Source organism: Euleptes europaea, chromosome 5 (genome assembly GCF_029931775.1).
Source record: "Euleptes europaea isolate rEulEur1 chromosome 5, rEulEur1.hap1, whole genome shotgun sequence".
Lineage (NCBI taxonomy): Eukaryota > Metazoa > Chordata > Lepidosauria > Squamata > Sphaerodactylidae > Euleptes > Euleptes europaea.
This window is the reverse complement of record NC_079316.1, coordinates 69,071,974-69,086,614: the sequence shown is the minus strand read 5'-3', so window position 1 is coordinate 69,086,614 and position 14,641 is coordinate 69,071,974. Positions and strand designations below refer to the sequence as shown.

The window sequence follows — 14,641 nt, the reverse complement described above, 5'->3', positions numbered from 1 at the left end:
ATACAATAGCAAAGCCACACCCAAAGTATAAACACAGTACAAAGCATGTGGTTGTAGGACAATAACTAATTACATCATCTTTGTAATTTATTTAAACATTGACACCAATCAGCAAGCTGGTACATAACAAAAGATATCTATATTACTGGTTTTACAGAATTCAAACGACCTCTTCCATTCTGCAAACCTTTGAGATGAAATCCTTTCACAGATAAACTCTTGGCAAGACGTGAAAGTACTTTTCCATTCTGTAACCTTTATCAAAGATAAATTCTTGGCAATGACCAATAAAATCTGTGACCTTACTTCTGAGTAAACTGATAAAAACCAGGTTGCTGGCTCTCTCTCCTTGCTTCAAAGTAGTATTCTTCAGAATAATTCTTGCTTATTCATAACAGAATTCCTCGATGCATTATCAACCTTCTCTGTGAAAGAATTTCATCCCAAAGAACGATTACAGAATGGATGAGGGTGTCTGACTTCTGTAAAAACCAGTAATCTTTGGTTATGCACCAACTTTCTGATTGGTGTCAATTTAAATAGATTACAGCCATGTACTTGGTATCATATTAAAACGTTGCCAGATATAAAGAGCCAACATGACGTAGCGGTTAAAGTGTCGGACTAGGATCTGGCAAATCCAGGTTCAAATCTCCACTGGTGTCATGGAAGCTTGCTGGGTGACCCTGGGCCAGTCACACCCTCTCAGCCTAACCTACGTCACAGGGTTGTTGTAAGGATAAAACAGAGGAGAGGGACTGGGTCCCCATCGGGGTGAAGGGCGGGATATACATAACGTAAGTAGACGAATATCCTTTCCTCAAACCGCCTCCCCCAACATGCAGATATTGGGACTAAACGGCAAGGTTCCTAATCCATTTTCGCCCCCACCTCCTGGCATCTTTGCCTCCCACCCGGCCCGCGTGATGGGAACAACAGCCCCAAAGAGTTTATTTCTCGTGTTCTGTCGCAGGTAACATTTGTTAAGGCAGCTGTTCACAGACTCAAAACAAAGCACACCCACACAAGAAGACCTGAGTTCGAAAGAGCATTAACTTCTGTCTTTGCTTCTAGGGGGGTGGGGGAGAGACACGGCGCTGCCCGTTCCCTGTCACCACAAAGCCCCGCATTTCTCCAGCGACTGCCTGCGCGCAGCTCGTATTGCCACCCCTCTAAGGTCGAGAGCAACCCGGAAATCCGGTCCGTACGCAAAGCGACCCACGCTTCCTTACACAGGAAGGGACGCCTTCGTTTTAAATCTCCGGCCCGCCGCACTTCCCGTTCCCGTGACGGCAACGGCCGGACCACAACGGAAGTTCCGGTCGCGAGGAGCGTCCGGCGAGCAACGCGTCGTCCCGAAGCGGCGTTCCGCCCCCGAGGGATCCGACGCCCCCGATTGCCGGAGCTCGGCCGAGGTCAGCGCCCCGCTTGACGACGCCCCGCTGTTGTTGCCATGGCAACGAGCGGCAGCCTGGCGGCGACCCCTTCCCCCGAGGAAGCGCCCGGCCCCGACGACCCCGCCCCCCGCCGCCCCAGGATCTCAGCCGCCTCCTCCTGGAAAGGTCGCGCGGGCCTGGCCGGCGTGCTGCGCCTCGCCTCGGAGGAGGAGGAGCTCGGGGCCGGGGGGCTTTGGGGCCCTCCGCAGAACGGGTGAGGGCGGGTTGCTGCTTCAGGATGGAGGCCTCGGTTTCTCTACAGTTCGGGGAGATTATTTGGGAGGGGTGGCGGGAAAAGAAGCCATGGCCGCTGCTCGGGGGAAATGGTGAGGAGGGGCGCCGTTGAGATGCCCTTGATGGGCGCGACGGGCGGGAAAGGGTAGAACTCGCAGGCCAGGCCAGGCTGTTTTCTCTCACCTTCCCCAGAAGTGTTAGTGGGAAACGGGAGCAGGGGTGGGGGATCACTCCTGCCCCCAGCAGGGGCTTTGGAGCAACCCAAAACAGCACTATGACCATTTTCTTATGCAAGGAAAGTGAATTTTATAATGGAAAATTATAAGCAGGGGCTTGGCAGCTCTTATCACATGCATAAGCTTGAAGTTGTCCAATTTGGGGATGAACTGTTTCGATTATCACTTAAATGTACATCACCTCTTGCTATGTGCAGGGCGTTTATCTGTAGTTCCATGGTGAGTTGAGTATTGTGTGTGTGTGTGTGTGTAAAGTGCCGTCAAGTCGCAACCGACTTATGGCGACCCCTTTTTGGGGTTTTCATGGCAAGAGACTAACAGAGGTGGTCTGCCAGTGCCTGCCTCTGCACAGCAACCCTGGTCTTCCTTGGTGGTCTCCATCCAAATACTAACCAGGGCCGACCCTGCTTAGCTTCTGAGATCTGACGAGATCAGGCTAGCCTGGGCCATCCAGGTCAGGGCAGTTGAGTATTACTGTAGCCCTAAGTCCATTTTAAATTCTCGGAAGAAGACTTCATGGTAACTTTCAGCCCATTGTATAGCAGTGGACATAGAAACTTGGTACTCCTCATGGACATAGAAACGTGGTACTTGCTAATAGAGCCAACTTCACTGGTAAACCTAGAGGTGCTGGGATCAAGCTTGTTTGGAAGGCCTTCTTTACAACTGAAAGCCCTCTTCTCTGATCCACAGTATGTGGAGATTAGTTGCAGCTACTCTACTGAAAGGAGCCCTGTGGCCAGTGGGGGACCTACATTTTGGGGGCCCTGAAGCTTGAACTGTCTTGGGGGCCCCCTCGCAACCAGCAACAATAGGGCATCATCCAACAAGGTCCAAAGGGCCTTGCTGCCCTTGCGAGGACCTCAAGGCCCAAATGGTGGAGAACAGGGGGGTGGGGTGGAGTCCTTGAAAATGGGCCATGCAGTGATGAAACAAAACTACAGAACTATTAAGCCAGGGGTGGGGAACGTCAGGTCCGGGGGCCGTATAAGGCCCGCAAAATCATTTGGTCTGGCCCTTTGTGGGTCCTGTAAGTTCTCTAGCTCAGAAGGATCTAAGACTGGCTATCCACCCCCTCCCGCGGATAGGAATAGCCTCTATTCAAGGCGGATGTGAGTTTGTTTTGCTGAGAAAAGGAACCTTTTCTCCCCCTTGAAGAAGAGTCGTTAGCTATGGAGCTGCTAGGACCGCCCAAGAAACTATGTCAACCCTTTCCCACCCGGGTGGTGGAGAAACGTATTTCCTCTGTACTACAAGAGGGCTGGGGGCGGAAGTGGCAACAATGGAGGGGTTAAAGGGGGCAGGGCCAGAATGTGCGGCCCACGAATGATGTTATAAATATCCAAATGGTCCTAGGCAGAAAAAAGGTTCCCCACCCCTGTATTAAGCCATGAACCAATGAAGGATTTGAGGATCCAGCTGCCAAAATGTAGGCTGTGAATAGATTCTGGCGAGCTCAGTGATCTCCATGCAGCTGGGGGTTCGAGCTCTGCAAGCCCCCCAGAAAATTTTGAAATTTGACCAATTACAGGAGCATTTTCAGGCCATATGAAATGGGCATTAGAGCATATTCTAAAGTCGATATTAAGTACTTCAACCCATTGGCTTATGATACGATCACTAAAAAACTCCATCGATTTTGTTGAGAAATTCACTCATTAAAAAAAGTTGCTTCAGGGGGCCCCTCCGGGATTAGGGGCCCTGAAGCTTAAGCTGCATTAGTTTCACAGTAGATCCGCCTCTGGGCCAGGTTCTCCCTCCCTCGCCACTCTGGTGCTGAGGTGCCCAAAGCTCTTCAAGGGGTTGGAGACGGTCCTCCGCTCCTTCCGTGTGGTCGCTGGCATCTGTTGTGTGTGTAAAGTGCCGTCAAGTTGCAGCCGACTTATGGCGACCCCTTTGGGGGGTTTTCATGGCAAGAGACTTAACAGAGGTGGTTTGCCAGTGCCCTCCTCTGCACAGCAACCCTGGTATTCCTTGGTAGTCTCCATCCAAATACTAACCAGGGCTGACCCTGCTGAGCTTCTGAGATCTGATGAGATCAGGCTAGCCTGGGCCATGTTGCTGGTGTAAAATAAGCGAGCTCACTTGCTCTTTGCTCCCCAGTTTTCTATAGGGCGAAAACGCACAGGAGATTTTGACTTGGATTTGCCACTCTCTATATGCACATTTTCCCCAGCCAAATTCTCAGAAATCAAATATAAGCCCCCATGCAGAGTTTTGTGAATTCAGATTCCAGTTCCGAAGCCCCTTAGAGACCAACAAGGTTTTCCGGATGTAAGCTTTTGCGAGTCAAAGCCCCCTTCGTCAGACTAATTAGCATTGCATGGGATGAGGGTGCAGAGATGGTAGGTGGATATAATGTTATATGGTTTCTGTGCCGTGGCAAGTTCTGGAGGCAGCGGTTACCTGGCCTGGTTACGTTTGAGACCAGTAGATAGCTGTCTTTACAGTAGATGTAAATAACGTACAAGTAAAGGCAAACGCTTATACAGGGCAGCAAAGGCCAGTAGTCTACATCATGTTGCTAGAGAAAGATTCTGCATCCTCAGGGTGTGTGTATACCTAAATTCAGCAGTGCCTTTCTCCCCCTGTTCACACAGAAAGTATTGCTCTCTTCTCAGGTGGGAGGGAGGCATCACCTCCTCCAAGCCTAATGGGCAGAGGCATTTTCTGCAGTTTAGATATTGGCAGTAATTAAGAAACGTTATCATTACCTTTTTTAAAATAGATTTTGGCTCCCTAAAGGTATGCTGCTTTAGCCATGCCCATAGGATAGATCCATTCACAGTAAGCATGCTCAAAATTCCTGACTGTTCTGCTCTGAGAAGCTGCAGCTTCTGACCTCTCTCTTCATTCGTAGTGTATAACAACCCCATCTGTTCCAGCTCCTCACGCAGTGACACACACAGTGATTTACAACAGGTCTTTGTGGTACAACTCATCCTCTCCTCCTCATATTAAAATAAAATCTCTAGAGGGATTTTCCATGTTATATGCACCTGACTCATGAGGTGTGACTCATGAAAGTTTATCCTGGAATAAAGTCAGCCTTACAGGTGCCACCTGATTTCTGTTTTATTTTATGACATTTCAGGGAAGAGGTCTTTTCTAGCTGTGAGATCTCTTTAGCTGGAGATTCTTGGGCTGAATCTCTGATTTTCTATAATCAAAGCATGTGTTTTACCACTAAGATATGTCCTCTTTCAAAACTTGGCTGGTGTCATCTGTACAATGTCCAGCAATGCTAAATCGTTGAGGAGAAGGAGATGCTGTATGCTTCTTTGAACATCTTAGTGTCTAAATTTTGTTCTAGCTTTGAGTCATGTACCCTGCCCTTATAAAAAGACATATTTGTGCCAAATTGTGTCCAAGAAAACTTAGTATAAGTTCATGAGAAAAGCAAAATACTAGAAATTGCATTCACATAGTTGTAATTTTAAATTGTATAAATTGTCTGATGCTATTTCTATACCAGGTTAAAAGCCCTAATTAGACAGTTTTGTGAAAACTGAGAGTTTGGATGTGTAAATCTAATATATGAATTGATAACTTGTCGCGGTTCGGGCCGTTAAGTGCCTACACTCTTAGAAAGGACCCCTTCCTGAGAAGGGATATGTTATCTTATTCAGCGAGACACCACTAGACCGGAATCAACGGTTCCTAGAAACTTGTTATTGCTCCTAGGACATCTCTTGAACACGCCAATAAATTTATAATAATGGACAAGAGTAGAAGTATATAAAAAACACATTTATTTACATTATATAATATATGCTTTTTGGTTGCAAAGCCTTAAAATATCATATAAGGATAGACATCATTAGTCTTAAACATGTTTATGTAGCAAGTAATCATTCACATTCTCTATGCCTCCATAAAGGAGTATTTTAGTCAGAATATACTCATAAAGTATCCTTAGTGCAATGCACCTTCATTCAGAATATAAGGTTACAGAAATCCTGTCAAAATATGGTTAATTCTTTGGAGAAAGATTTGGTTAGAAGCATCCTAACTTAAACAATTCAAAACATCATAACATTTCTGTACAGAAGACACACTATACCTTGCTGTGTCATCTGTATCATCTGGAGTCCTTTAAGAGTCTAAGCCCTATGAGAACATATGAAGTTATCCCAGAGTATCTGTATTTGCTAAGTCTTGAATCCTTTAAAGACTTCTATTAATATTCTTAACTGATCATCATTAAGATCAGGCATTTTCTATGTACATGCTATGCATGCTCTTTCTAGTTTTAGACAGCAATGCTGAATGTATAAATACTATGTGTTAGCTTAAAGCTGTTTACAGTCTCTTTGACTGTGCCAATCTGTGTATGTGCTGCACAATGTATCAGCATTGTGCATATCTCACAGAGTACAGAAAGTCTCCTTTCCCTTCAGGAACATTTCTGGTCTCTTGCTCTGAGGAGGTTCAGAAGTCCCTCTGTTAAGTAGAGGACGTTCTGACACAATCCCAGAGGTCTAGCTATTAGCCCTGTATTCAGGATGCTTCTTAGCATTGGTAAGCCAAATAGACTTAGTTTGTAAGAATCCATAAATCTGATGGACTCTCAGTGTTCCAATACATGGAAAGATCAACTGCACTTAGATTCCTATTCAAAGAATAGGAATTCTAAGGGTCTCTATCCTCTTCTAGGAATAGAGCAGTCTCACAAGAAGACTGTAAGTAAGATATGTTGAAATATCCAGATCTTGATACTTCAAGATATCTCTGAGAACTGCTGTCCACGCAAGAACAGAGTTTCAATGTTTTACATCTCAAGCCTTTTGAGATGGAGGTGCTACATCAGACAGCTGCAGTCTGCCAGTCATAGCACTCTAAAGTGCCAGCTGTACTGTGGCTGTTATTTATACTATTTCTAGACCCATTAAGAGTGTTCCTTTATCCCCTCTTCCTTATCCTTCAAAAGGGTACCTTTATTCTCTCTTATCAGATACCAGGAGCTTAGTGGCATCTGCTCCTGTCCTCTGATATCTTATTGTCCAAATATGGACATCCTTTCCTTTTATTCCTCTGTGCCTAAAGTATAAATACTCATTTCTGAGGTACATGATCACGTTACATATTTAATTTCTAAACCATCCTCTTCGTTAGGATAATACGCATTAAATGAGACTACTTAGAAATCTGTAGCACAACGTTTAACTATATAACTCATGAAACACAATTATAGCTGACATTGTCACTTGCAAAGTGTCATTGTTTACATTTGGCTGTATAGCCTTCAGAAGGCAAGAAAGCATATTACTCTTATCTTAAGAGAACTGTAATGCCTCAATAGCACAATTTCAGCTATTGAGACCTTGAAAAGGCCTTTGAGATTCTGACATCTGGCAGCTGAGTCAGAAAGGTGACTTTACGCTGCCCCTTCAAGGGAAGGTGCTCAGCTCTGCCCCTTCAAGGACAGATCAGGGTAACTTTAGTAGTTAGCTTTGATAGAGCTAACCTTGAGCTAGCCTGTCAGCATGACACAGACTTTTATAATACATTACACAAACCTCTATAGTGGCTCAGTTTGCATGATGTGTTTAAGCTCTATATGGAATTAATTCTGCACATGTTCACAAGATACCATGATCATGTCAGAGACTGCTACAAACTCAAAAGCTTTGCTGCCCAGTCTTATATGTAAACAATTAATAATGTAAATCTTTTAATTAGGGAATTGAACTTCTTAACATTATTTTCTACAGTCTACTTCTGGTCTGATAGTTGTTTTATGCACTGCTCAGGCATCAAACATTTATGTTTGGAGTATCATTATTCTTAGCATTTTGCAGGTCTGGGAATCAACTATATAAATATTTAATTTGGTCATACAGATTTGCTTTCTAAGTTTAAAATATAAGATTATTCACTGGTAACACCTGAAAGTGATATTTACAACTTCTGCATATTGGATGCATGTGATTAGACTGTTAAGTACAGCTTATTATGAACTATACTGAAGAGAAAAAGTTTTACTTCTTTGAAATGCAATTATAAACACTTTAACCAACATGACTTAAAATCTGCTATTCCCGTTTTTATAGTGAGAATGTTGTGGTTCTGGAAGGATGTTTAAATGATGAAAACATACCTCCGTGTTTTCTCTACTTGCACTGTAATCCCCATGGTTCTGAAGAAATTATGAGTCTTGGCATTATTAGTGAAGCGCGGAACATGGAAGTGTATATAGGAGAAGAATATTGTGCAACTGGCAGAGGAGAAAAAATCCTTGCTATCCAAAATGGCAGGTCAGTAGCTTTGTCCTTTTGGATTATTCAGTCAATTTTTGAGTTAGGACATTGCCATTACAGCCTTGAAATATTGTCATTATTCCATAAGCCTTTTTACTAGTCAGCCTGCCTGTCGACCTGTGGGTTATTCATTTGTGGCACATTGCCAGCATAAAAGGAAAGAATCATGTGCATTCCTATTTACAAAACTTTTCGCTGCCTGTCCATCTTGAGGCAATTCTTGCTTGCCAGTGTCTTGACTTACAGCCCATTCTTGAGAGCTGCAGCAGCCGGGGACAGCGTGGCCATGGTGATGCCGCAGTGCCTCCAAAGAGGTTTGGCTGTTGCAGCGGGGGGGTGGGGGAGGGCATTTTTTAAAAGAAAAATAAGAAAAAAGGGGGGAAGCCCCATTGAAAACAGCAATACTGTGCCAACAAAAAGCTGGGGCAGCACTTTAGCTGTTGCTAAAGGGGGCATTTCCAGGTTGAAAGGGGAATGCCTCCTGGGATTCTAGCAAGAGGACTTGTGCCGGCAGGGCACCGGCAGGAGGTTGAGCCGGCATCCGAGGGCCACTCTGCCGTGGCAGTCCTAGGGGGTTGGCACAAGTGGCACTACGCCAGCATCTGTGCCAGTTTGCATGGCGCAAGTGGCACGGACGCCAGCGTAGGGGCCCCTAAACTTAGTAATGGGCTGTTAATAACCTAAACCTAGCACAATTAGGCTCGGTTATTTCTAATGAGTGGGTCATTTTTAAGGTAGACATCTCAATATACGCAGGAACCATTGGCATATTCAACAAAGTAAAGTATAAAGGTATGAGCGATGTCTCTTAAATGCTCACGAGAGTTGCCATTGGATTAAATAAGGTGGGGGTGGATGGAAGAGCTGGGTATTGATTTACGGTATTGTGCTGTTGTCATGTATACTGTGGAAGGCAATGTTGCTTTGTTTTTGTTTCCTTTACTGACGTGGGCGTTCTTGTTAGCTTGCCAATAGTTTTCAGTTTAATGCAAACAGGCAGAAAGCAAGCTTTTACCTACCAGTCGTGCTTTCCAGTATCAAGAGGTTGAGGTGGTAGAGAAGGTGAAAGATTGTGAATCAGACTGTGTGTGGATAGGCCTTTTAAGGGCAACATACTTCAGTTCCAAACAGCAAAGGAGGGATTTTCAATAGGCAGTTCTGGACAGTCTCGTCTGGCAGTTCTGTGGAATGGGCCCATGTATGTATAAGATGTATAGTTCGAATGGTGATACACCGGAACCAAACCTTTTATTATGCCTAGCTGGATGAGTGTTTTCTCCCTGGGCTGGATGAGACTGATGTAGTCTGACATATATGGCTTGATTAATTGACTAGTGTTAAAAAGAAACCGAATAAAATTCTAAATTTTGGATTCCTTAATAAAGATTTCTGACGTTCTTTATATATCTCAAGGAAATGAAGTTGTTGAACTTTGGTATTGCAAGCAAAGGCTGGGATCCAAAAGGCTGTGTGCCGTGGTCTATGTGCGTGCCAGCGCTGTTGCAGTTCCTGCCTCAAGACCTTTTTGTGTTCCCACAGAAGTGACCCCTAAAGCTCAAGAGACCTTCAGGGAATAGGATACAGTATGGGATGATGAGAAAATAGACAAAAGTTTGCGCCATCCACATACGAAAGCAATTTTTCCTCATGCCTGATGCTGATAAGGCATCTCGTCATATCCATTAGAAAATGTCAAAGATGCTGAAATGTTCAGTCATTTGTAATTCTAGAAATGTTTGTCATTGGGTATTAGAAAAATGCAAGTGCTACCTTTAAAAACAGACAATAGACTCAACCAATGATGTTGTTGTTACATTTGTATAACATTGTTCTATAGAAACGTCGCAGCTTATTTATTTTATTTTCTAGCAAAAATGACCAGATTACGTTATACAAAAAACATCTAAAATTGGAGTGCCCTGCAACCTCTTGTAAAGTTAAGGTAGGAAATACCATAAATTGTTTCTTAACTTCGGGAATCATGTATTTCAAATATTGTATATTTTGTGAGTGAGCTAACTAGGTGGTATTGGAAGAAAGATGCAGTACTTTCATTTGTACCAGAAGAGAGAAATGTCCTCTCTTTTTAATATGGAGATGACTTTTGGCAATAGGGTTCTTATTCCTACTGACATAGTAAATATTAAATATCTAAAAGACCAAATTATATATATATTTTTAAAGGTCAGAAGAATTTTAGGTAGGTGAGGAGCAATTTCTATAAACCACAGACAGGTGGCAGAAGCAAGCCATGCAACAGGGGAAAGCCCATAGTCTTCAGAACCTGTGGCCAGTCTATTCTCGGAGAATATTTCCTTTCTCATTCCAAACCTCAGTTACTAAATGCAAATGATATGAGCACTCCCTTATCCCTGGGCCATCTAACTCTTGTATTTGCCTCTGGATATGTGCCCAGCTGTGGAAAAACTGGTCTGAGAGGAGATTATGGAACAAAGGATTCAGCAACACTCCTCCTCTCATCTGCCCGTCATTCCTTCCCTGATAATGCCTTTCATTATTCAGTAAACATTGGTTCTGGAACTCTTTTTTGCTGTGTTGATGTGTGCATTTGCCATGTGTCACAGAATTTATACAAACTGTGCTTGAATAGCCAGCCACACTGAGTAATGGTTATCCAAATGATTTTCAGACTAATTTTATTGTAGCATACGTTTTAGTATGGTACATTCTATTTCATCTTTATGAAGCTGCTTATATACCTAGATATTTATGGTCGTATCAGTCCTAACATCAATTTTAGTGATGATCCAGCATCTTCTGGGCCCCGTGTGCTGACAGAGGGCCCACCACCAATTAGAGTTAATGTAGAAGATCCTTGTGTCTTTGCTGAGTTTGAAGAATTGTCTCTCAGAGTCCAGAGTGTTTTGTATAATTATTTTTAACAAATCTAACAATTTCACCAGTTCTTTACTACAACATTGTATTTTTTTTTTTTTTTGCTAGCTACTCTCCATCAAAGAAAAAAACAGAGTACTCATCAGCAGAATCTTAGTTCAGGTTTCTATGAAACCTGCGCCAGACTTTTCTACATTAGGATCCGGCATTGACTTGAACAGAGTGCAAGCTATAATGGAATCTATGGGATCAAAATTGTCACCTGGTGCTCAGCAGCTTCTGGATATGGTTCACTTTCAACAAAAGGTAAAGTACTGCTGATAAAATACTAGTGAAACACCTGGGTGACTGAGGAAGGGCCCGCACATTGAAGGGCCTCTGAGGAAGCCACAATTTATTTATTAAAACATTTATATCCCACTTTCCTCATGGTTCAAGGTGGTTTACAATAATAGTTAAAACATTTTCAGTGAAAAAACAAAAATAAAATAACAATCACCAAATCTCTCTCACCCCCCACCAACCCCAGTTCCTGTGTGCTCAGCACACTGATTGCATTCCCTGTGAGCTTTCCCAGTGAGCTTCCCATCAATGCTGGCTGTCCTAACCAATGTCTGTATTAAAGAGTCTTCTCTCAGGTGTGATCTAGTTTAAGAGTATAAAACTAAATTGGCGCTGTTGTGTACTGAGTCAGTCCCTATTAGTATATGCCTGCCCTTGTTGAATGGCACAATTAATAGAAGTACGTTAGGATTTTTCTCAACAATATCTAGGATTATGTAGCAAGCAGGCAAGCAAAAAACTAATAGAAATCAATATACTCTCCCCTTCATCCAATCTTTTCCTTTGTCCTAAAATGAAGACACATTTAGGATAAATTGTTCTTCCTCCCCTTTTCTTCATATTCATTATCATATATATTTTACTCTATAGAAGTCTCTATCTCCTTTGTCTCCCTGTGTCAGTGGTTATGTTGATAGTTGTTATGGTTTGTTGTTATGGTTTGTAGAAACACAAGAACTGAGGGTGGAGTTCAATAGAAAATAGTTAAATAACTCACCCCAAATGATCCACCAAATTGAGGGGTGATACAACAGTGAGGAAAATGCAGTCCAGGGTTGGTGAATCAGTTCAAGATAGGCAAATCTTAACAGATGCATATTCGCTGTGCTTCATAGATTTGCTTATATGGCTTCATCTATAACCTATTCATGTGTCCATGCAATTTATTTCCATTAGAATGGTCTCTCTTCTGGAAGCAAGTTACAAAATATCTTTGGGACAGCAGGATTTGTGTTTAGAAACAATCATACTGTTGATGGATTGCAAAAGACCTCTGATCTTGGAAGACTAAACCACTTCTCCAATGGACCTACTGCTCTTAAACCTGGTTCAACAGCTGATTTAAAAATCTACAGTAATATAGACAAACTGACATCTAGCACAGATGTTTTGCAACCTCCGTTGGTTCTCACACCACAGCATAATGCCGCACTTTCTCAAAATGACTTTAAAGGCTTGGTATCATCATTTTTACAAGAGCAAACAAATGAAAACTCAAATACACCCAGTTCTACATTTCTGCTTCCATTTCTTCAAACTGTATGTGGTCAAGTAAATCGCTTGCGAACAGATGAAAAGAATGAACACTGTGAGAACAACTCTGCCTCTATGTCTGAAGACGACACAACTCAGTGAGTTTTTGGTTTGTTATTATATATAACTTTTTATCCTGATGGAAGGACATGAATGGTCTCAACAGGTCATCAAAACAGTTAAATAATAAGTAGAAAGTAATATTCTTCCCACCCCAGTCTTTGGCTGCTGGATTATCATACGCATTTGAGAACTGGGCACTGAACTGACTAATTAGGATCTCAAAATGGCAGCATAGAGCATTAGTATCATGTGAGTTCTAACAAATACATCCTTGTCACCATTCTGCAAAAACAAACAACTAACCACTTGAGCTCAGATCTGTTCTGTAACCTTGTTTTAAACACATGCAGGAGGATTCATGCAAGGGTGGGCTCTGAGTGGAGCGCAGCTTTGCAATTTTCTGAGCACTTTTTCCTATTACTTTTACGTACTGAAACTTGCATCCAGTCCTAAATATTTGTGTCGCTGAGTTTTACATACTGGTATGACACAATGATTTCAGTGCAAGTTTTTAGACTCTGCCTTAATTGGTTCTGAAAATGAGAAAACAAGAATTGTTGGGGTTTCTATGCTTGCATTGTTTAACAATTCAGAATAGTATAATTTAGGTAATGTTTGCTTTTTAATCGTAATTCAGATTAAATTTTCCACTAATTGGAGACCCTTTGTTCAGTGGAATGGAGCTTTTCCACTTCTCCTCCAGCAACAGTATTTTGAGGATCTAAGTGGGCCACAATGGGAGGGGAGAGACGGAAAAGTTCTGCTCTATTGCCAGAAGTGCCTTGCATTTAACAGAAAATGAAGTTTAGATCTAATTTACTGATTCTCCAATGCATTACCTTTTGTTGAAGCATCTTAAAATACATACTGAAGAATTGTAAGGTTTTTTTAAAAAAAACTGTTTTGCCTTTATAATATTTATGCATCAATTTCCTTCAGAGTGGAACAACAGCGTATCTGCCTCTATGTGGAAGAAATAATCTCCAAACGTATGGAGACGATGGAGAAGAAATTAACAGACTATATTGATCTGCGAATGGAGAAACTTCAAGAACAACTTGATACTAAAGTGGCTGCAATAATGGATTTGGTTCAGAATTCCAAAAACAGTACACAAGATGGTGATCCTGCAAAAGAAATAAACTCTAGTGGGAATGCATAGGCAATCTTTGAAAAATGCAAGATCTTAGTGTAGTTTCCAACGTCAAGTATTTATTTTGCTAGTCTTTCAAAACTTAATGGTTGCGAGCTTGCAAATATTTAAACCCTCAGTATTTGTACTTGTTGCATTTCCCCCCAGTATTGTACACTAATGTTACCTGTACCTAGCAAAACACTTTTTTTTTTTACGGTTGAAAGAGTTTTTCTAAATTTACTTTATACATATTTATTCATAAACATTTCCAAAAATTTACTTTTTGGAATTTTTTTCACCCTCCTATTAAAGAGTGGGAGACATACTCAAAATTAAAAAAAATATTTGCAGCATTATTTCTTAACTAGTTTCCTAGTTGTAATGTAACTAGCATCACAAAGTTAAATTAATTCCGATATTTTTGGTTATTTAAATAGTGTATGATTCTTTCCAAGTAATGCAGAAATGTTAGACTGGAGGGCATGGTGGGAGTGGAGTGGGGCTATTTCCATCATGGATAAATTACCATGCAACCTTAACATGCTGTTCTGAAAGTATAATGCCCTGTTTTGTGGTCTGATCATCCCTTATTACAATAGGCTGTAGAAGATGAGTATAAAGTTCCAGTATAAATGCTGTACATCACTGATTTTCTGCAGCATTGTGAAACAATCCACGATGTTGTCTGGACCAGAAACTTAACTCCTCTGCGTTTGTCAGATATTTTAATTTATATTCTGCTTAGAAAAAAATACAGAAATCACTTGCAGTGCTCTTATGCATACATCCTCTTGAGTACACACACAAGAGTAAAAGTGTTTTTGT

General features: G+C 42.0%; 1 protein-coding gene across 1 annotated transcript; it reads left to right on the top strand.

Annotated features, from left to right (window-relative positions):
* Positions 1-1,453: 1,453 nt before the first annotated feature.
* On the top strand, positions 1,454-13,843 carry C5H10orf88 (chromosome 5 C10orf88 homolog). Its single transcript, XM_056850474.1, is given in 6 exon segments — positions 1,454-1,650; positions 7,960-8,163; positions 10,036-10,108; positions 11,131-11,328; positions 12,262-12,727; positions 13,623-13,843. Coding segments are annotated over 6 exon segments (1,359 nt in total).
* Positions 13,844-14,641: the final 798 nt, after the last annotated feature.